General features: G+C 40.6%; 1 protein-coding gene across 1 annotated transcript in view; it reads right to left on the reverse strand.

Annotated features, from left to right (window-relative positions):
• The window catches only part of RNF17 (ring finger protein 17), a 193198-nt gene that overhangs the window by 87276 nt on the left and 83222 nt on the right, over nucleotides 1-22700 (reverse strand). The window contains exons 16-18 of the mRNA XM_004604511.2: nucleotides 14456-14609; nucleotides 2462-2577; nucleotides 191-311 (exon numbers count right to left, since the gene is read on the reverse strand). Coding sequence (XP_004604568.2) covers nucleotides 191-311; nucleotides 2462-2577; nucleotides 14456-14609 — 391 coding nt within the window. The remainder of the gene's footprint in view (nucleotides 1-190; nucleotides 312-2461; nucleotides 2578-14455; nucleotides 14610-22700) is intronic.

The raw sequence follows: 22700 nt of genomic DNA on the forward strand, positions 1-22700 counted from the left end.
GCACCAGTAACGTCTCCATTCGTCCCTGTGGCATGCTAGTGTAGCTGGATGGTATATTGGGGCTCTTTCAGGATCAAGGGAATGAGGACTGTTGTTACTACTTTTGGCATATCGAGTATGCCACGGGTAACATACGAGGCTCTGCTGTCTGGGAAGGACATAACAACTCATAAAAATGGAAATAACTTACTAATGACTGAGCAGGTCATAAATTTATCTTGAGTCTTTTCTTCAAATTTTTCTTTAGCTTTTTGGGGCCACTGTTTGGTCCGTTTACATGGTTCAATATAGGCCAGCTTACATTTAATTGCCTGTGTGAAACCAAACTGCATTAAGAAAGTTTCTACATTATATTTAAAAATAGTTTTATGTAAGCTTGTCTAGACCCATACTTGTATCTGAACTTAAAATATATTTATAAACTAAATGTGCAAAGGTGCTACTTAATATTAAGCCATATTTTAAATGCAAATAACTGGAGTCAGCAGAGTATTTGGGAGAATAAATTATTGTATAATCAGAGAATGAAATAACAAGAATTTCTAAAGAATCACCAGATACTTGTGCTACACTCTATAGAGTCTATTCCTATAAAGTCTAATCATACTAGATTACAAACAAAAGATTCATCTTAGAAGTACATATTCAAACATTTTGAATAAATCTGAGTGATTTGCCTAATTCTGTTTATCTACAGCTTCAATTTTTTTTTAAACATTCACACATTTCTAAAAATAATATTTCTTAGGGCAAGAGTAATAAGTGTGGTGGGTAAGGTGCTTGCCATGCACATGGCCAATCCAGGCTCAATCCTGGTACCACATATGGTCCCTGAGCTCTGCCAGGAGTGATTCCTGAGTGCAGAGCCAGGAGTTAGTAATAAAATTTCCATTAACATAGTACAGAAATAAGAAAACAAGTTCCTTTAATCTTGTTTATCTCTGAGGATTTCAAAAGAAGGATAAATTTAATTAATTTTTCCAGATTTATCTCTCTGGCACATACCATATATTCTTATAAACAAAGAGGATCACATCAGCAGTCCACCTGCAATCAGCTATTATTTACATATCAAACATGAAACTATTTTTTTTAACTTTTTAAAAATTTTTTATTATTTTTTTAATTTATTTATTTTTAATTAGTGAATCACCGTGAGGGTACAGTTACAGATTTATACACTTTTGTGCTCATGCTTCCCTCATACAAAGTTCGGGAATCCATCCCTTCACCAGTGCCCATTCTCCACCACCAGTAAACCCAGCATCCCTCCCACCCTCCCCAATCCCACCTCCCCCCACCCCCATTCCCTTCTGTTCTCTCTAATTAGCTGTTGTGGTTTGCAATAAAGGTGTTGAGTGGCCACTGTGCTCAGTCTCTAGCCCTCATTCAGCCCGCAACACCCTTCCCCCGCATGGCCTTCGACTACATTATAGTTGGTGATCCCTTCTCTGAGTTGCCCTTTCCCCAGAATGTGAGGCCAGCCTCCAAACCATGGAGTCAACCTCCTGGTACTTATTTCTACAATTCTTGGGTGTTAGTCTCCCACTCTGTTATTTTATTCTATATACCACAGATGAGTGCAATCTTTCTATGTCTGTCTCTCTCTTTCTGACTCATTAAACATGAAACTATTTTTTTGGTGGGGTGAGTGGGACATAATCTGTGGTACTCAGAAGATCACATGTGGTGTGCAGAATTAAATTTGGTTTGGCTGTGTGCAAGGCAAACACCTTAACCCTGAACTCTCTCTGACCCCAAACATGAAACTCTTACATAAAATCAAAATACTACATGTAAATACACAGACACACATATAAATGCATATATAAACATTTAGAATTAATGATTATTTCCTGTTATATCTATTTCTTTTTTTCATTAGTTTTCTTTTTGTTTTGTTTTTGGGCCAGAGTTGGCAAGGCTCAGGGCTTACTCCTCTGTACTCAAGGATCACTCCTAGTGGGGACCACATGGGGTGCTAGAGATCATATCTAGGTTGACTGCAAGTAAGGCAAGCATCCTACCTACTGTACTATGGCCCCAGCTCCAGGTATACATATTTCTTGCTTTTTTTTGGGGGGGGGGTGCGGTCAAACCTGGCGATGCACAGGGGTTATCCTGGCTTTGCACTCAGGAATTACTCCTGGTGGTGCTCGGGAGGACCATATGGGATGCTGGGAATCAAACCTGGGTCGATCGCGTACAAGTCAAACACCCTACCCGCTGTGCTATTGCTCCAGCTCCTCCAGGTATACATATTTCTTAAACAACAATTACAGAACTCTTCTGTGTCAAATTATTTACAGACAAAATATCCTTTCTATCAAATTACTTAGAGACAAAATAACAGTCAATAGAATATGTATATCGTGAAAAATTGCTTCTAAAAATGCTTTCATATTTGTGCTAAGTTTTTTTGTGCTAATAGTTTTACTCTGATTCACAATAAGTAGATTACCTTCTCTGGGGGCTTCAGAAACTCATCCTTGATTTTACGCATTTCTTTAAGAGTTATTTTTGCAGTATTACCGAAGTCTACATACTTAACTTCAACTTCACGATGTCCAGGAAATCCTTCAGAGATTATGAAATCAGAAATCACAAACTCAGAATGAAAATAAATTTATCGAGAGAGAACAAAAAGGAATACCCTGCCACAGTGGCAGGGTGAGGTGGGGGGAGATGGGATTGGGGAGGATGGCAGGGATGATGGGTTTATATGTGGTGGAGAATGAGCACTGGTGAAGGGATGGGTTCCCGAACTTTGTATGAGGGAAACATGAGCACAAAAATGTATAAATCTGTAACTGTACCCTCAAAAAATAAATAAATAAAAAAAGAAAAAAAAGAAAATAAATTTATCTAATAAAATTTATATTGGGTTTTAGCCAACTAGATTAGAATATTTCTATGTTCAATAATAGTTAAAATTATATCTAGTACATAAATTCAAAATATGGCCATGATTCACATAAGAACAATGATATTAAGGTATCCATATTCCAAAGTAGAAATTAAGAATAGTCAAATTTCAGGATAATTAGGAGAGATATCAAATGGTAGTTGTTATGACCCCCAAATTAAGAACTACACTTTGTTGGGGCTGGAGAAGTAGTTCAAAGCCACACTTTGCATACGGAAATTCCTAGTTAGATCCACAGAATCCCATGGTCCTTCTGAGTACCAAAGCCATGAGTAGCCCCTGAGTGCTGGTGGGAGTACAAGTGTGTCCCCCAAACCAAATTAGAGTTTGTTACATTGAGTTAGAACCACAACATGTAACTTTAAGCAAGCTAAATAGCATGTCTAAGACATTCTGAGCAATTACTCTTTTATTATTATTATTATTATTATTATTATTAAGGGTTTTGGGTCACTCCCAGAGATGTGTGGGGACTACTGTGCTCAGGAATCACTCCTAGCAAGCTTGGGGACCATATGGGATGTTGGAGACTGAAACTGGGTTGGCCATGTGAAAGGTCTACCTCCTATGATTGCTTCAGCTCCTGAACAGGTAACTTTTCTTGTACATGAATATTTTATCTATAAAATGATTATACCATAGAATAAGATTTATCAATTTAAAATAACATGCAAAGCACCAGCCACAAAGTGAGCCTTTAATGTTTAAATAATAAGTGTTTGATCAATATAGGTAATCAAATAAGGCAAGATATTTAAATGAGTAACTCACTAATAGAACCGTATATAATTATAAAAATTCATAAAAATTTTACTTGAGGGACTACTGTGAAAATAAGCAGAGAGAAAGATTTATTAAAATTTACTTTTGGCCACTTCCTGCTGCCGTCTGCGACCCCCGAGTTTCTGAAGCCACTCCGCGCTCGCCCTGCGCACCCCGTCTCCCGAACCGGCTTGTAACTGCGCACCTCCTTCAGGTACGAGGACCATCCCTCGGCCACGCCCTCCCGTCCCCCCCATCAACAGGAAGACACTGGGGGCGTGGCCTGTGTCTTAGTGGGCGTGGTCTCAAAGTGGGCGTGGCCTACTTTCGGAGCGGCCAACGCTAACTCGGCCGCAGTTATTCTTTGCTACCTCAGCTCAATCGGTACTGTGTATTCCTTTGAAAATTCACTTTTGCGATCTCAAACACTTACGCAAAATAGCCATTAGCTTAGGCTGACAGTATAAAAACTATCACTGAATAAGGGAAGTTTAGCACAACCGGAGCCCCTTCTTCCCACAAAAAGGAAGAGGAATAAATAACTACAAGGTGCCAACTCTATACTTCCATGACAATATGAAGAAGCAGCGAAAATCCCCTCCGCGAAGAGAGGGGGAAGAAAAGATACCAGAAACCTCAACAGGGGCTTCTCACATCTACGACCTCTCAGATAAACAATTCAGAGAGGAAATCTGGAGGAGAGTCGACCTACTCCAAGCAAATATGGAACAGACATCCAATAAATTAAGGGAGGAGATGAATGAAGCGCTGGAACGGTCTACCAAGAAAATACAGGAAGAAATGAGAGCAGAAATGAGAGCAGAAATTTCAAACCTTCGAACGAAGTCTCACAAATAAAGGAATCGGTAGATGAAATAAAAATCTCACTAGATGCCCTCAACAGCAGAATGACTACAGCCGAAGACAGAATCAGTGATCTGGAAGATGAGCTGCAGAAAGCTTATAGACAACAACAAATCATGGCCAAAGACCTCAAAATGGCTATAGAGCGAATCAGAGCCCTGGGGGATGACTTCAAGAGGAACAACATAAGAATCATTGGAGTACCAGAACCGCAGGGAAGCAATCCCAATGAAAAAAACACAGTCAAAGATATCAATGCTAAGAAATTCCCAGAGCTGGAGAAGGCAGGCATCCAGATACAAGGAGTCCGAAGAGTACCAGCAAAAAGAGACCCGAATAAAAAGACCCAAAGGCATATCATAGTCAGAATGACGGATACCATGGATAGAGACACAATTCTGCAAGCAGCAAGGTCAAGGAAGGAAATCACATACAAAGGAGCACCCCTCAGATTTACGGCCGATTTGTCAGAAGAAACCCTCTGAGCCCGAAGACAATGGTGGGACATAGTGAAAAAACTCAACAAAATGAATGCCTCACCAAGAATACTTCATCCGGCTAAACTCTCACTCAAACTCGAAGGAACCATACACTATTTCTTGGATAAACAACAGCTCAGGAACTTCATAGACTCAAAACCAATCTTGAAAGAAGGTCTAAAGGGGCTACTGTAAGACAAGGAGGAGCCCCATAAGAACAACAAATCCCACAGAAAGATGACACAAAACCACATCACAATAATCTCTCTCAATGTCAATGGCCTAAATGCACCTATCAAGAGACACAGAGTGGCTAAATGGATCCGGAAATTAAACCCAACATTCTGTTGCCTGCAAGAAACACACCTGAACAAACAGAGTAAACATAGACTCAAAGTCAAAGGATGGAAAACAATCCTGCAAGCAAACAACTCCCTTAAAAAAGCTGGAGTGGCCATCCTGGTATCCGACAACATAGATTTCAGGATGAAAAAGATCAAAAGGGACAGCGAAGGTCATTTTCTGTTTATCAAGGGATATGTACAACAGGAAGAAATCACACTCTTAAACATATATGCTCCTAACGAACGACCGGTTAAATATTTAAAACAACTCCTAACAGACTTCAAAGAGGACATCACTAACAGCACAATTGTAGTCGGAGACTTCAATACGGCCTTATCGCCTCTAGATAGATCCACAAGAACAAACTCAACAAGGAAACACTGACTCTGAAAGAAGAAATTGAAGAGAGAGGCCTAATAGACCTATACAGGGCCTTACACCCCAAAAAGAAAGAATACACATTCTTTTCCAGTGCACATGGAACATTTTCTAAAATAGACCATGTACTGGGCCCCAGAACATACCTCAATAGGATCGGAAAAATAGAAATTGTATCAACCATCTTTTCAGACCACGATGCGCTGAAGATAGAAGCTAACCACTCACAAATACGGAAAATCAAATCAAACACCTGGAAATTAAACAGTTCAATGTTGAACAATGAGTCGGTCAGGAAGGAAATCAAGGAAGAAATCAAAAGATACTTAGAAACAAATGAGAATGAAGACACGAGCTACCAAAACCTATGGGACGCAGCTAAAGCTGTGTTAAGGGGAAAATTTATAGCTCTCCAAGCATTCCTCAGGAAGGAAGAAAGGACCCACATAGATAGCTTGACTTCACGACTCAAGACCTTAGAAAAGGACCAGAAAAAGGACTCCAAACCAGACTGAAGGAAAGAAATAATAAAAATTAGAGCAGAAATTAATGACATCGAAACCAAAAAAACAATCCAAAAGATTAATGAAACAAAGAGTTGGTTCTTCGAGAAAATAAATAAGATTGATAAACCGCTAGCAAGACTCACAAAGAAAGAAAGAGAGAAAACTCTAATAAATCGAATCAGAAATGAAAAGGGGGACATCATAACAGAAACCAGTGAGATTCAAAAGATCATTAGAGACTACTTTGAAGGTCTTTATGCCACAAAAAAGGAGAACCTAAAAGAAATGGATGGATTCCTTGATTCCTACAATCTCCCAACACTGAAGAAAGAAGACCTGGAATACCTGAATAGACCCATCCATGTTAAGGAAATTGAAACTGTAATCAAAAACCTCCCCAAAAACAAAAGCCCAGGCGAGATGGTTTCACTGGCGAATTCTTCCAAACATTTAAAGAAGACCTATTGCCTGTTTTCCTCAAACTTTTCCAGGAAATTGAAAAAACAGGAACTCTCCCAAACAGTTTCTATGAAGCACATATCTCCCTAATACCAAAAGCAAACAAAGACACCACTAAGAAAGAAAATTACAGACCAATTTCCCTGATGAACACCGATGCGAAAATCCTCAACAAAATACTAGCAAATAGGATCCAACAACTCATCAAAAAGATCATACATCACGACCAAGTGGGATTCATCCCAGGGATGCAAGGATGGTTTAACATTCGGAAATCAATCAACATAATCCAGCATATCAACAAAAGTAAAGATAAAAACCATATGATCATATCAATAGATGCAGAGAAAGCATTTGACAAGATCCAACATCCTTTCATGATGAAAACCCTCGCCAAAATGGGGTTTGGAGGAACTTTTCTCAAGATAGTCGAAGCCATCTATCACAAGCCTACGGCAAGCATTATCCTCAACGGGGAAAAACTAAGGGCCTTTCCTCTGAGATCAGACACAAGACAAGGATGCCCACTCTCACCACTCCTCTTCAATATCATACTGGAAGTACTTGCGATAGCTATTAGACAAGAAAAAGAGATTAAGGGCATCCAGATAGGAAAGGAAGAAATCAAACTCTCACTATTTGCAGACGACATGATACTATATCTAGAGAAGCCTAAAACCTCTACTAAGAAACTCTTAGAAACAATAGACTTATACAGTAAAGTTGCAGGCTACAAAATCAATACCCAAAAATCCATGGCCTTCATATATGCAAACAATGAGGCAGAGGAAAGGGACATGAAAAAAGCAATCCCATTCACAATCGTGCCCCAGAAAATCAAGTACCTTGGAATTAGCTTAACCAAGGAAGTAAAAGACCTTTACAGAGAAAACTACAAAACGCTACTCCATGAAATCAAAGAGGACATGAGGAAATGGAAACATATACCCTGCTCATGGATAGGGAGAATCAATGTTGTCAAAATGGCAATACTCCCTAAAGCATTATACAGATTCAATGCGATCCCTATAAGTATACCCATGACATTCTTCAAAGAAATGGATCAAGCAATCCTAAAATTCATATGGAATAACAAACGTCCAAGGATAGCTAAAACAATTCTTGGGAAAAAGATGATGGGAGGCATCACCCTCCCCAACCTCAATCTTTACTACAAAGCAGTAACAATTAAAACAGCATGGTACTGGAACAAAGGCAGAGCCGTAGACCAATGGAACAGGGTGGAATATCCCTACATACAACCCCAAATGTATGATCATCTAATCTTTGATAAGGGAGCAAGAGATGTGAAGTGGAGCAAGGAAAGCCTCTTTAACAAATGGTGCTGGCACAACTGGACAACCACATGCAAAAAAATGGGTTTAGACCTTGACCTGACACCATGCACAAAAGTCAGATCAAAATGGATTAAAGACCTCAACATTAGACCACAAACCATAAGGTACATTGAAGACAAGGTTGGCAAAACCCTCCACGATATTGAAGATAAAGGTATCTTCAAAGGTGACACGGAACTAAGCAATCTAGTAAAAACAGAGATCAACAAATGGGACTACATTAAACTAAAAAGCTTCTGCACCACAAAAGATACAGTGACCAGAATACAAAGACTATCCACAGAATGGGAAAGGATATATACACAATACCCATCAGATAAGGGGTTGATATCAATGGTATATAAAGTACTGGTTGAACTCTACAAGAAGAAAACATCCAACCCCATCAAAAAATGGGGCGAAGAAATGAGCAGAAACTTTACCAAGGAAGAAATACGAATGGCCAAAAGGCACATGAAAAAGTGCTCTACATCACTAATCATCAGAGAGATGCAGATCAAAACAACCATGAGATACCACCCCACACCAGAGTCTAGCACACATCCAAAAGAACAAAAGCAACCGCTGTTGGAGAGGATGTGGGGAGAAAGGGACCCTTCTTCACTGCTGGTGGGAATGCCGACTGGTTCAGCCCTTCTGGAAAACAATTTGGACGATTCTCAAAAAATTAGATATTGAATTCCCATTTGACCCAGCAATACCACTGCTGGGAATATATCCCAGAAAGGCAAAAAAGTACAATCGAAACAACATCTGCACATGTATGTTCATCGCAGCACTGTTTACAATAGCCAGAATCTGGAAAAAACCCGAATGCCCCAGAACGGATGACTGGTTGAGGAAACTTTGGTTCATCTATACAATGGAATACTATGCAGCTGTTAGAAAAAAGGAGGTCAAGAATTTTGTAGTTAAGTGGATGGGCATGAAAAGTTTCATGCTGAGTGAAATGAGTCAGAAAGAGAGAGACAGACATAGAAAGACTGCACTCATCTATGGTATATAGAATATCAGAGTGGGAGACTAACACCCAAGAACTGTAGAAATAAGTACCAGGAGGTTGACTCCATGGCTTCGAGGCTGGCCTCACGTTCCGGGGAAAGGGCAACTCAGAGAAGCGATCACCAACTACATTGTAGTCGAAGGCCATGTGGGGGAAGGGAGTTGCGGGCTGAATGAGGGCTAGAGACTGAGCACAGCGGCCACTGAACACCTTTATTGCAAACCACAACAGCTAATTAGAGAGAGAGAACAGAAGGGAATGCCCTGCCACAGTGGCAGGGTGGGGTGGGGGGGGAGATGGGATTGGGGAGGGTGGGAGGGACGCTGGGTTTACGGGTGGTGGAGAATGGGCACTGGTGAAGGGATGGGTTCCCGAACTTTGTATGAGGGAAGTATAAGCACAAAAGTGTATAGATCTGTAACTGTACCCTCACGGTGATTCTCTAATTAAAAATAAATTAATTAAAAATAAATTTACTTTTGTTTTGTTTTTGGGCCACACCTGGCAGTGTTCAGATCTTACTCTTGCCTCTGTGCTCAGGAATCATTCTTGGTAAGCTTGGGGGACCAGATGGAGTGTCAGGAATCAAACTCAGATATGTTTTGTCAAGTCAAATACCCCACCTGCTGGAATATCTCTCTGATATCCTCAAAACTGACTTTTGGGGATATCCCCAAAACTGACTTTTTAAAAAATACCCAGTATGGTTGACATTAGCCTCTCAGCACATCTGCTTCTAGGCTCAAACATGCTTCTAGGCTCATCCTCTATTTTCAAATTTAAAGATTAACACAGTAACTCTGATTTTATTTTTTCTTTATTTTTTGTTTATAATTTTATTTTAATGAATCACTGTAAGATACATTTACAGACTTACAAACTTTCATGATTGCATTTTAGTGAAGCAATGTTCAAGTACCCATTCCTCCACCAGTGCCCATTCTCCACTAATCTTCCCAGTATCCCTCCCCCCCTCCCCTGCCCCTTGCCACCCACTGCCTCTGTGACAGGCATATTCCCTCTTACTCTGTCATTTTGGGTGTTATGGTTTGCAATACAGCCATCAAGCAGCCATCATTGGTCCATAGTCTACTTTCAGCATGCATCTACGATCCCAAGCAATCCGTCCAGCCATAATTTACTTAGTGCTCCTCTCTCCATCCCAGCTACCTTTTCCGCCACCACATGAGATTGGTTTCCAACCTGTGGGGCAGTTCTCCTGACCCTTATTTAAACTATCCTTAGGTGTTATGTTTCCAATTATGGTACTTTATATTCCACAAATGAGTGTAGTCCTTCTATGTCTGTCCCTCTCTTTCTGACTCATTACACTTAGCATGATACTCTCCAAATTGATCAATTATATGCAAATTTCATAATTTCATTTTTTTCTAACAGCTGTGCAGTATTTCATTGTGTAGATACACCAAAGTTTCTTTAACCAGTCATCTGTTCTTGGGCACAGTAAAAAACATCTGCTAGGGGGCAACTGGGGGAGAGCCCCGGTGGCTCTGCCTGTCAGCTGCCTCTGGCTTCAGGGGATGGGTCCCGGACCACTAGCAGCCCAGGCCATGGGGCAGATGAAAGAAGAAATGAGGGCCAAGCTGGTGGATTGATCAGTTATCGTTTGTTCCATTCTCTCCACACGCCTGTTCCAGTCTCTCTGAGCCCCCCATTCTAGTCTAACACTGCTCCTCAATCCCGTCTCCTTCTGTCTCTCCTAGCCCCTCATTCCTCCATCCCAGCTCTCTGGATTCTGCTCTTTATTAGTCTCCCCCCCTACTTGTCTCCCTCCACCTTGCCCTCTGGGCTGCACACAGTCTGGTAGCAAAATCAACATAAGAAAGCCCTTCCTGAGGGCCCCACAGGCAAAATACCTCTTAAGGAGTTTTTCTTCTCTTTTCCTCAGTCCAAAAACTCCATCAACATCTTAATACTAGTTATTTTTGTACGGACACAGTAAGAGATAAATTGAAGCTTGTAGGGCAGCTCTCCTGGGAACATCTTGCCATAGACTCAGATTAATCTGGCGCTCAGGCCAGATTAATCATTCCTAACCCTAACAGGGTCCAAATCTAGTTACTACTTCTTTTAAAAAAATATTTATTACATTTAATATTCTAACACCAATTGCACCACTATTACACCTTCCCACCACTTTGTTTCTTTTCTTTTTTTTTTTTTTATTGAATCACCATGTGGAAAGTTACAAAGCTTTCAGGCTTAAGTCTCAGTTACATAATGATCGAACACCCATTTCTTCACCAGTGCAAATGTTCCACCACCAAGAACCCCAGTATACCTCCTATCCCCCCCCAGCCTGTGTAGCTGATAATTTTCACTTTACTTTTTCTTTACTTTGATTACATTCAATATTTCTACAAAAATTCACTATTATTGTTTGGGGTCCGCCCCCAAATCAGACCTGCTGAAAAAGAAGCATTTGATAATTTGTTTTCCACTGCTGAGAATAAAGAGATATGAGGTTTTGGATTTCTTAGCTACATCAATGCTTTAAGACTCTTCAGTTTTTTGTACTGAGTTGTAAGATAAGGAATGGAACTGAACATTTTTTAAACTCAAATTTTCAATAATATATGAAAGCAGCATCAGAACACCTGGAAGGTCTCCAAACTACCTCACATTTGTTCCCTGTGAGAAAACCATCAGAAGATACTTAACAAAAATAAGGGAGCACATGGCAAACATGGAGTTGAGATAGACAGTCTACTTAAACTATAAGAGACAAGCAGTGTAATGAGAGCAGGGCGTTTTTATAGTAAAAACAGAAGGACGTTTTATAGTAAAAAAAAAAAATTAAACGATTTTCTAAAAGTCAGACTTTGTGGAAAATTGTCTTGAAATATTGGGAAAACATGACCACAGATTAAAAAATAATGAAATTTATGGAGGTAACTGAAAAAATTTAATATAGAATATTCTGCAGTTAAAATAATTATAAAGATTATGGCTTTAACTAGAATTTGTAACAGAATTATGGGGGAGGGAATGGAGATTATAAAACCACATAAGTGATCTAAGTATATGTATAAATAACAAGTGAGACTTAAGAATCAACTAAAGTATCGCATATGATTTAGAAGAAATAACAGACCTTCCGAAATAGCTAAAACAATGGAAAGTACTCAACTGTACTACAAAGTGGTAGTCATTAAAACAGCATGGTACTGGAACAAAGGCAGAGCTGCAGACCAATGGAACAGGGTGGAATATTCTGCCACACACCCCCAAATATATGATCATCTAATCTTTGATAAGGGAGCAAGAAATGTTAAGTGGAGCAAGGAAAGCATGTTTAACAAACTGTGCTGGCAAAACTGGATGGCTACATGCAAAAAAATGGGCCTAGACCTCCACCTATCACCATGTACAAAAGTCAGTTAAAATGGATTAAAGACCTCAACATCAGACCAGAATCCCTAAGGTACATTGAAGATAAGGTTGGCAAAACCCTCCACGACATTGAATCCAACGGTATCTTCAAAGCTGACACGCCACTGGCCAAGCAAGTGAAAACAGAGATAAATAAATGGGACTATCTCAAACTAAGAAGCTTCTGCACCTCAAAAGAAACAGTGACCAAAGTACAAAGACAATCTACAGAATGGGAAAGGATATTTACGCAGTACCCATCCAATAAAGGGTTGATAACAAGGATATACAATGCACTGGTTGAACTCCACAAGAAGAAAACTGCCAACCCGATCAAAAAATGGGGTGATGAAATGAACAGAAACTTTCCCAAAGAAGAAATCCGAATGGCTGAGAGGCACATGAGAAAATGTTCAACATCACTAATCATCAGGGAGATGCAGATCAAAACAACAATGAGATATCATCTCACACCACAGAGACTGGCCCACAGCCCAAAAAACAAAAGCAACCGGTGTTGGCACGGATGTGGGGAGAAAGGGACTCTCCTTCACTGCTGGTGGGAATGCTGACTGGTTCAGCCCTTTTGGAAAACAATATGGACGATTCTCAAAAAGTTAGAAATTGAGATCCCATTTGACCCAGCAATACCACTCCTGGCAATATATCCCGGAGAGGCAAAAAGGTATAGTAGAGATGACATCTGCATTTCAATGTTCATTGCTGCACTGTTTACAATAGCCACAATATGGAAAAAACCAGAGTGCCCAAAAACAGATGATTGGCTAAAGAAACTCTGGTATATCTACACAATGGAATACTGCGTAGCTGTCATAAAACATGAAGTCATGAAATTTGCATATAAGTGGATCAACATGGAAAGTATCATGCTGAGTGAAATGAGTCAGAAAGAAAGAGACAGACATAGAAAGATTGCACTCATATGTGGAATATAAAGTAGCTGAGAGGTACAAGCTTACAATGTTGCAATTTCTGGCAGATATTTCTCTGGACTTAGTTACTAAAATACTAAAATACAGAAATCCAAAACCGTGTGGCTGCTAGTGCGGCCTCTTGACCTCATATCTCTTCATTCTCAGCAATGGGAAACAAATTATGAAATGCTTTCTTTTCAGCAGGTCGACTTTAGTGGGGAGAAACTCCAAATCAATATAGTGAATTTTTTGTTGAAATATTGAATGTAATCAAAGTAAAGTGAAAGTAAGGTGAAATTTATCAGTTACACATGCGGGGTGGGGGGCTGGGGAGGTGGGGGGAGAGGGGGAGGTATACTGTGATTCTTGGACGTGGAATATTCGAGCATTGTATAACTGAGACTTAAACTTGAAAGCTTTGTAACTTTCCACATGGTGATTCAATAAAAGAATAAAAAAAATGTAACAAAAAAAAACAATGGAAAGTACTGGATCAGAGCACAAAGACTACAGAATATGACCTGCATGAGTGAGTTTATCCCTAATAAAACATGGGTCCTGAAGCATTGCCAAGAGTCCCCAGTATTGCCAGTGTTCTTGGTTAGCATCAATGGGTGTGGTATTTCCTAGGAGTGGTGCCAAGTTTCCTCCATCAAAGAATTAAAACTATTTGCCTTTTAGAGGAGTGTATCTAACCTGCGTTGTCTGCATGCTAGGTGCTGTACTAATTCTCTGTCCCCAGGTATAGGAATTTTTTGCTAATACAAATACACTGCACTATTATAGCAGAATACTGTGTATATAAAATAACAATTGAGTCATTCATTAAGTATTACATAACTTAAAAATTAGGCAGACATTAGAAAAAAAAAGTTAAATCTTAGTCAAACAGAAAGTAGCCACAGTTTATCTTTAACGTCATCACCAGTTTTTTAAGTAGAGATAGCAAAAAGTTAAGATCAAATATCACTTTTATGATTTAATCTTAATTCAAATGATATTTTTAAGCTTAACATTTCCTGGTAGAAATAGCATGAAATTACCTACCGATAACTTTTGCTCGATACCAAACTCCATCTTCAAATTTAGCTACACAGGCTTGATCTTGAACTGGACAGAGGATTTCCAGATTTTCCCCATCCTCACTTTTATAGAATTCCTCAATTGTCTTCAATAAACATAAAAAATCCAGGCTTTCCATCTAAGAAAGGAAAGAATAAAGGCAATGCAGATTCATAGAAACTTGATATTTAGATGTTGTGTTATTACAGGCATTGCTCATGCTCATTCAAGTTGCAAAAAATTTAGACAAATCAATTGTTATTATATATATATATAATATTCTGTTATAGTAGTACTGTGTATATTTATTAGCAAAAAGTTCCTATACCTTGGGAAAGAGGAATAATACAGCAGAGGAAGGTGCTTGCCTTACATGCAGACAACCTAGGTTAGATACCTGGCATCTCATATGGCCCCCAGAGCCTGCCAGAAGTGATTTCTGAATACAGAGATAGGAGTAACCCCCTGAGCACTACAAGGTGTGGTCCAAAAACAAACACAAAAATCCCCATCACCATATCTCTTAACTCCATATTCTAGCTCTTCCATAATAGTATTTATTTTATATCTTTCATAATAATATTTATCATTGTTTTATCAAAATGAGATCAGATGTTTTGATTTCCTTTTTCTATAGTCCTCATTCTTAAGTACTTAACTAAATATCTATTAGTACTTCTAGATTACATTTCTATTTCCTTAACTGACCCAAACCAGTATCCAATTAAAGATTATAAATTTTTCTTTTTTTTTCTTTTTTCCACACCAGTAGTGCTCTGGTGTCCCTGAGTGCAAGGTACTGAATCCAAGTCCCCCCACATGCAAAATATACATTTCAGTCCTAAACTATATATTTTATATTATATTAATATTTATGTTTATATCATCATGTGTGTCACCAAGTAATTCATGGAGTGTTATCTTAGAATGATGTGAATTCAGCTTTTTTTTTTCTTTTTGGGTCACACCTGGCGTTGCACAGGGGTTACTCCTAGCTCTGCATTCAGGAATTACTCCTGGTGGTGCTCAAGGGACCATATGGGATGCTGAGAATCGAACCCGGGTTGGCAGCATGCAAGGCAAACGCCCCACCTACTGTACTCACTCCAGCCCTTGAATTCAACTTCTTATCAGGCATCCATTCAATGCTTTTACAAAAGTGAATTGATAAATCTTTTTCAAACTAATTTTATTTTTTTTAATTATTTTTTTTAATTAATTTATTTTTAATTAGAGAATCACCGTGAGGGTACAGTTACAGATCTATACACTTTTGTGCTTATACTTCCCTCATACAAAGTTCGGGAACCCATCCCTTCACCAGTGCCCATTCTCCACCACCCGTAAACCCAGCGTCCCTCCCACCCTCCCCAATCCCATCTCCCCCCCCACCCCACCCTGCCACTGTGGCAGGGCATTCCCTTCTGTTCTCTCTCTCTAATTAGCTGTTGTGGTTTGCAATAAAGGTGTTCAGTGGCCGCTGTGCTCAGTCTCTAGCCCTCATTCAGCCCGCAACTCCCTTCCCCCACATGGCCTTCGACTACAATGTAGTTGGTGATCGCTTCTCTGAGTTGCCCTTTCCCCGGAACGTGAGGCCAGCCTCGAAGCCATGGAGTCAACCTCCTGGTACTTATTTCTACAGTTCTTGGGTGTTAGTCTCCCACTCTGTTATTCTATAAACCATAGATGAGTGCAATCTTTCTATGTCTGTCTCTCTCTTTCTGACTCATTTCACTCAGCATGAAACTTTTCATGCCCATCCACTTAACTACAAAATTCTTGACCTCCTTTTTTCTAACAGCTGCATAGTATTCCATTGTATAGATGTACCAAAGTTTCCTCAACCAGTCATCCGTTCTGGGGCATTCGGGTTTTTTCCAGATTCTGGCTATTGTAAACAGTGCTGCGATGAACATACATGTGCAGATGTTGTTTCGATTGTACTTTTTTGCCTTTCTGGGATATATTCCCAGCAGTGGTATTGCTGGGTCAAATGGGAATTCAATATCTAATTTTTTGAGAATCGTCCAAATTGTTTTCCAGAAGGGCTGAACCAGTCGGCATTCCCACCAGCAGTGAAGAAGGGTCCCTTTCTCCCCACATCCTCTCCAACAGCGGTTGCTTTTGTTCTTTTGGATGTGTGCTAGACTCTGTGGTGTGGGGTGGTATCTCATGGTTGTTTTGATCTGCATCTCTCTGATGATTAGTGATGTAGAGCACTTTTTCATGTGCCTTTTGGCCATTCGTATTTCTTCCTTGGTAAAGTTTCTGTTCATTTCTTCGCCCCATTTTTTGATGGGGTTGGATGTTTTCTTCTTGTAGAGTTCAACCAGTGCTTTATATACCATTGATATCAACCCCTTATCTGATGGGTATTGTGTAAATATCCTTTCCCATTCTGTGGATAGTCTTTGGATTCTGGTCACTGTATCTTTTGCGGTGCAGAAGCTTTTTAATTTAATGTAGTCCCATTTGTTGATCTCTGTTTTTACTAGATTGCTTAGTTCCGTGTCACCTTTGAAGATACCTTTATCTTCAATATCGTGGAGGGTTTTGCCGACCTTGTCTTCAATGTACCTTATGGTTTGTGGTCTAATGTTGAGGTCTTTAATCCATTTTGATCTGACTTTTGTGCATGGTGTCAGGTCAAGGTCTAAACCCATTTTTTTGCATGTGGTTGTCCAGTTGTGCCAGCACCATTTGTTAAAGAGGCTTTCCTTGCTCCACTTCACATCTCTTGCTCCCTTATCAAAGATTAGATGATCATACATTTGGGGTTGTGTGTAGGGATATTCCACCCTGTTCCATTGGTCTATGGCTCTGCCTTTGTTCCAGTACCATGCTGTTTTAATTGTTACTGCTTTGTAGTAAAGTTTGAGGTTGGGGAGGGTGATGCCTCCCATCATCTTTTTCCCAAGAATTGTTTTAGCTATCCTTGGACGTCAAACTAATTTTAGTAGGATTTGTGAAATGATCATTTTATTAAAATAGAGCCTTCTCTTTTATTTTTATTTTTGGTTTGTACCCGATGATGCTCAGGGGTTCCTCCTTGTCTCTGTACGCAGGAATTGCTCCTGTCAGTGCTCTGGGGGAACATATGGGATACTAGGGATTGAACCCAGGTCAGCTGTGTGCAAGGCATATGTCCTACCTGCTGAACTATGCTCCAACCTGCTCTTATTGCTTTAAAACATAGCTACTGTAGGGGCTAGAGCAATAGCACAGCATGTCTTGTACATGACCTACCTGGATTTGATCTCTAGCAACAGACAAGGTCCACCAAGCCCTGCCAGGAGTGATCTAGGATTAAACCTGAGTAAACCTCCCCATGCCCATAATGAAAATACCAGATGATTCAGTAATCATCATCATGATCATCATCCCGTTGATCATCGATTTTCACAAGGGGTCTCAGTAACATCTCCATTCGTCCTAGCCCTAAGATTTTAGAAGCCTCTCTTTACTCGTCCTTCCCAATGGTGCCGCACTGGAAGCTCTTTCAGGGTCAGGGGAATGAGACCCATCATTGTTACTGGTTTAGCATATGAATACACCACAGGGAGCTTGCCAGGCTCTCCAATGCGGGCAGGAAACTCTCAGGCAGGAAACTTGCAGTAGCTTGCCAGGTTCTCCCAGAGGCAGAACTAGGCTATAAGATGTCCAAGCTTCGGGAGCTTGGTTTTATAGACTCTGGATGTTGGCCATTGGTGGAATTACACAGTCCCAGGAGCAGTTTCTGGGTGTGACCGCCTAGCTACTGGAAAATGGGGGATCTGGGCGGAAGAGGCCCAGTTCTGATTTGAGCAGGCTTGGAGATCTCAGTCCCAGGTCCTACACATCTGCATTCCTCTGCCGGTTCCTTCTTGTGTGAGGCTTGACTGAACTTGTCAGAGTCTCTTGCCCTCGAGCCTTGCTGTCTTCACAGGGGCTCCTCAGAGGGGGTGGGTTGAGTTTCCCTCACCACCTCGAGCAGAGCCCTGGCAGCCGAGCAATGGCAGGCGAAGCAATGTCGTAATATTATAGCCAAAACATGCAAGTACAAAAGTACTCAGGGCCACAGTGCTAGTTAAAAGGGCTGGACTGCAGCATGCTTTGCATTCTAAAGATCAAGTTTAATCCTCATTACCACATGGTCTGGCCAGTACCTCTGGGAATCACCCCTGCATATCATGCGAGGTGTAATCCCTAAGTACAGCCAGATATGGCCGAAAATCAAACAAATAAATGAAAGCACTCCTTGTTTATTTAAAAACTAAAAGAAACAACAGCTGGAAAGATAGGATAGCATAAGGTGCCTTACATGTGGTGGACCTGGGTTAGACCCAACATCACATTTGGTCCCCCAATGCCAGCACTTCCAGGATTAATTCCTGAGTGCAGAGCCAGGAGCAACCAGAGTATCACCAGATGTGGCCCCCCAAAACAACAACAACATTAAGAAGAACAAGGCACTCAGGTAGGTTCTCTCCACCTCACTCAGACTTTCCCCATTTTAGTTACAACTACTCCCCAGGCCCCAAAAACAAATAAAAAAAAAGTATTTTATACTAATTTATCTTATTTAACCTGAACATCACTACCATCAAATGCTTATTTTCTCCCACTGTTTAGACAATGTTAAGACATATTAAGTGGTGCCCTCATGGCCACCGATTATCCTTCCATTCCCAGACCCAATACCAAAATGTGAGCTTCTTTTATTTCTCTCATGGTCTCTCCCACCAATTCCAATCTTTTTTCACTCTTTACCTTCAGGCTCACCTCTTTCAAACGTTGGGCACTCTCCCACCTACCTTCGCCCCTGCATGATATTGCTAAGGTGAGCACAGAAGTTCCCTCAAGAGGACCCCAACCACTTTTCCAGCCCTATCTCCTCTACTCTTTAACAACTCTAATCTCTTTCACAAATTCTCATGCAAAAATCATTCACACCTGTGTTCCCACCAGTAGTACACACCTGCTAGCATTTCTATCTCCCTTGCCTAAACCACAAGCTTCGCCCAACAATTCCTAGCCATCTTTGCCAGATAATAAATAGCAATGTTGTAGACCATGGGGGACTCGATTGTTTCTTAAATACAGTTAGGAAAGCAATGTTAAAGGGAAGTCTCTAGAGCACCGTGAGTCTTCATTTCCCTTAATCTTTACTTCATGTCTAGGGACCTCAATGTTCTGGTTTCCTCTAGTTGGTGTGTATGTCAGGAACTTTGTGGACTTTATAATTTTTTGCATAAAAAATCTCAAATTCAAAACCGAAATGTAAATATATGCTGAGAAGTTTACAAACACACTGAAAACTGTGAAAAAAAAGTAACTTCCATGGCTGCCAGAGATTCAGGAGAAGGGAGGAATGAATAGGCATAGAACAGAAGATTGAAGGGTGATGCAGGTACTCAGAATGATACTACAATGGTACACTGTATTTTTGTCCAAACCCCACCAAGAATGAGCCCTAATGTAAATGCTGGGCTCTGTGAGATCATATTGTGTGTCACTGTCATTCTAAGGTAACCAATTTTAACAAATGTATTCCTATATGGGTATACTGATAATGCAATTTATGTGTTGATGCAATGGGTCCAGGGGCACTCTCTGTACCTTCCACTCCATTTTTCTGCAAGCCAATTGGATACTCTGAAAAGTCAATTTTTTAAAAATACTGAGTAAGAATAATGGCATGGGTGGTTCAGCGGTAGTGGATTCAGTAATACCATTCCATTTTCTTAATGTATCCAAGAAGGGGTTGGAATGATAGCACAGTGGGTAGGGTGTTTGCCTTGCACACGGTCGACCCGGGTTCGATTCCCAGCATCCCATATGGTCCCCCAGACCGCCAGGAATAATTCCTGAGTGCAGAGCCAGGAGTAACCCCTGTGCACTGTTGGGTGTGACCCAAAAAGCAAAAAAAAAAATGTATCCAAGGAACACAGACATATTAATTTAAAGGATTATTCACAGACATAAAAATATGCTGAGTGAAATGAATAAGGAGAGACACAGAATGATTGCACTCATTTGTGGTATATTAAAAACTATGAAATTAATACCCAAAGACAGTATAAACAAGAGCTAGGAGGACTGGCCCATGCTTGGAAGTTTTGGGGGCTCACTTAGGACAGAAAAAGAACCACAAAAAGACAATGACAGCTGAAAATGATCACTCAGGGAACAAGAACAAGAACTGAGTGGTGAAAGAAAGTGAAGTGATATACACGATAACCTTTCAACACCTGTATTGCAAACCATAAGACTAAAAGAAAAGAGCAAGAGTGAGAGCAAGAGAGTGAGAGAAGAAGAGAGATACAGAGAGAGAGAGAGAGAAGAAAAGGAAGGCTATGGTGCTGGTGGTGGGAGGGAAACTGATGACAATGGGTGGTGGGAAATGTACACTGGTGAAGGAATGGGTGTTGCAACATTGCACCACTGAAACCCAATCATGAACAACTTTGCAACTATATATCTCATGGTGATTCAATTTAAAAAAAGATAAAAGGATTCTTCATACCCCTATGTTCATGGCAGCATTAATTGTAAAAGCCTGTAGCATATCGTCCTATTGTTCATCAATTTGCTCCAGTGGGTACCAGTAACATCTCCATTGTGAGATGTTACTGTTTTTGGCATATTGAATATGCCACGGGTAGCTCGCCAGGCTCAGCCGTGCGGGTGGGATAAACAGAAGCCATGAGAACTGTCACAGTTGGAAGCCTGCCACAAGTATGTGGGGGGGCCGCAGAGTAAGGATAAAGAAGGACCACTATGAAAATAATAGCTGGGAATGATCATTCTGGACAAGAACTGAGTGCTTGAAATTACATAAAGAGATATATTTGATAACCTTTCAGTATCTGTATAGCAAACCATAAGGCCCAAAAAGGGCAGGGGGAAGGGGGAAAGGGCTAGGTCAGGGGAGGGGGAAGAAAAGTGGGGGCAGGAGTGGGGGAGAGAAAGAGAGGGAGGAGAAAAGTGCCAGCATCAGAGGCAGGTGGGGGAGGGAGGGATAGGAGGGAAACTGGGGACATTGGTGCAGGAAATGTACAATGGACTGGTGTTAGAACATTGTATGACTGAAATCCAATCAGGAAAACCTTTGTAACTATGTATCTCACGGTGATTCAAAAAAATGTAATAAAAAGATAAAATAAATTAAAACAAATAAGCCATAGTTTGAGCCCAAGAGATAGTACAGTGGGTACTATCCAGGTACTACGCAGATAGGGCGCTTGCCTTGAACATGACCAACCCAGATTCAATCACTGGCAATGAACCAAGCCCACCAGGAGTGATTCCTGAGTGCAGAGCCAGGAGTAACCCCTGAGCACCACCACGTGTGTCCCAAAAACCTAAGGAAAAAAAACCAATAAATAATCCTAGTTCTTTTTGTCATTCTCCTTTTCAATGACTGTTCAAGAGATGGGCATATGGCCTATGGCCTATTCTGAGTGACTGAATTGTGAAATAAAGCCAATTAAGAAGACTTTCTTTCCAAAATAAAAATTGTTCGGGGTATTTTATCTCAGTCCCTTGCTTCCATAGTAAAAGAACTGGTGTTATCAGTCCCTAGAAAAGTGTCTGTCACAGAAGCAGGGGTGGAGGTAAGGAGATAGGAGGGAAACCGGGGTCATTGGTGGTAGGAAATGTATACTGGTGAAGGAATATGTGTTGGAATACTTGTATAACTGAACAACTTTGCAACTGTGTATCTCACAATGATTCAATTTAAAAAAAAATTTAAAAATTGGTGTTAAGACATCTTTTTGTTTTTGGGGGAAGGGGATCACTGGATAACCGACATCTGGGGCCTATACCTGGCCATAGGCTCAGGGGTCACTTCTGACAGTACTGAGGTGGGGGTGGGAGGAGTGTGAGTTTGCATATGTGTTAGCAGGGATTGCGCCTGGATCAGCTTCATGCAAAGCAAGATTACCCCTGGGCAATCTCTAGCTCTAGAAAGTCATCTTAAAAGCCACAAAGAAATAGGAGGTGGGGACAATCAGGTTTGTAGGCTTTACATGTGCCAGGATGCAGGCTTGCATGCTTTGCATGTGCCAGGATCCAATTTTGAACCCTGGTACAACAGCCCCCAACCAACACCACTGAGTATAGCCCTGGAAGCCCTTGTGCACTGTGTCAGGGTGACCCTGGTGGTAAAAGCCTAAAGATGGAATTAATCTACATGTTCACTGACAGATTATTGGATAAAGAAACTATGGTATATATAGTCAGTGGA

Source organism: Sorex araneus, chromosome 1 (assembly GCF_027595985.1).
Source record: "Sorex araneus isolate mSorAra2 chromosome 1, mSorAra2.pri, whole genome shotgun sequence".
Lineage (NCBI taxonomy): Eukaryota > Metazoa > Chordata > Mammalia > Eulipotyphla > Soricidae > Sorex > Sorex araneus.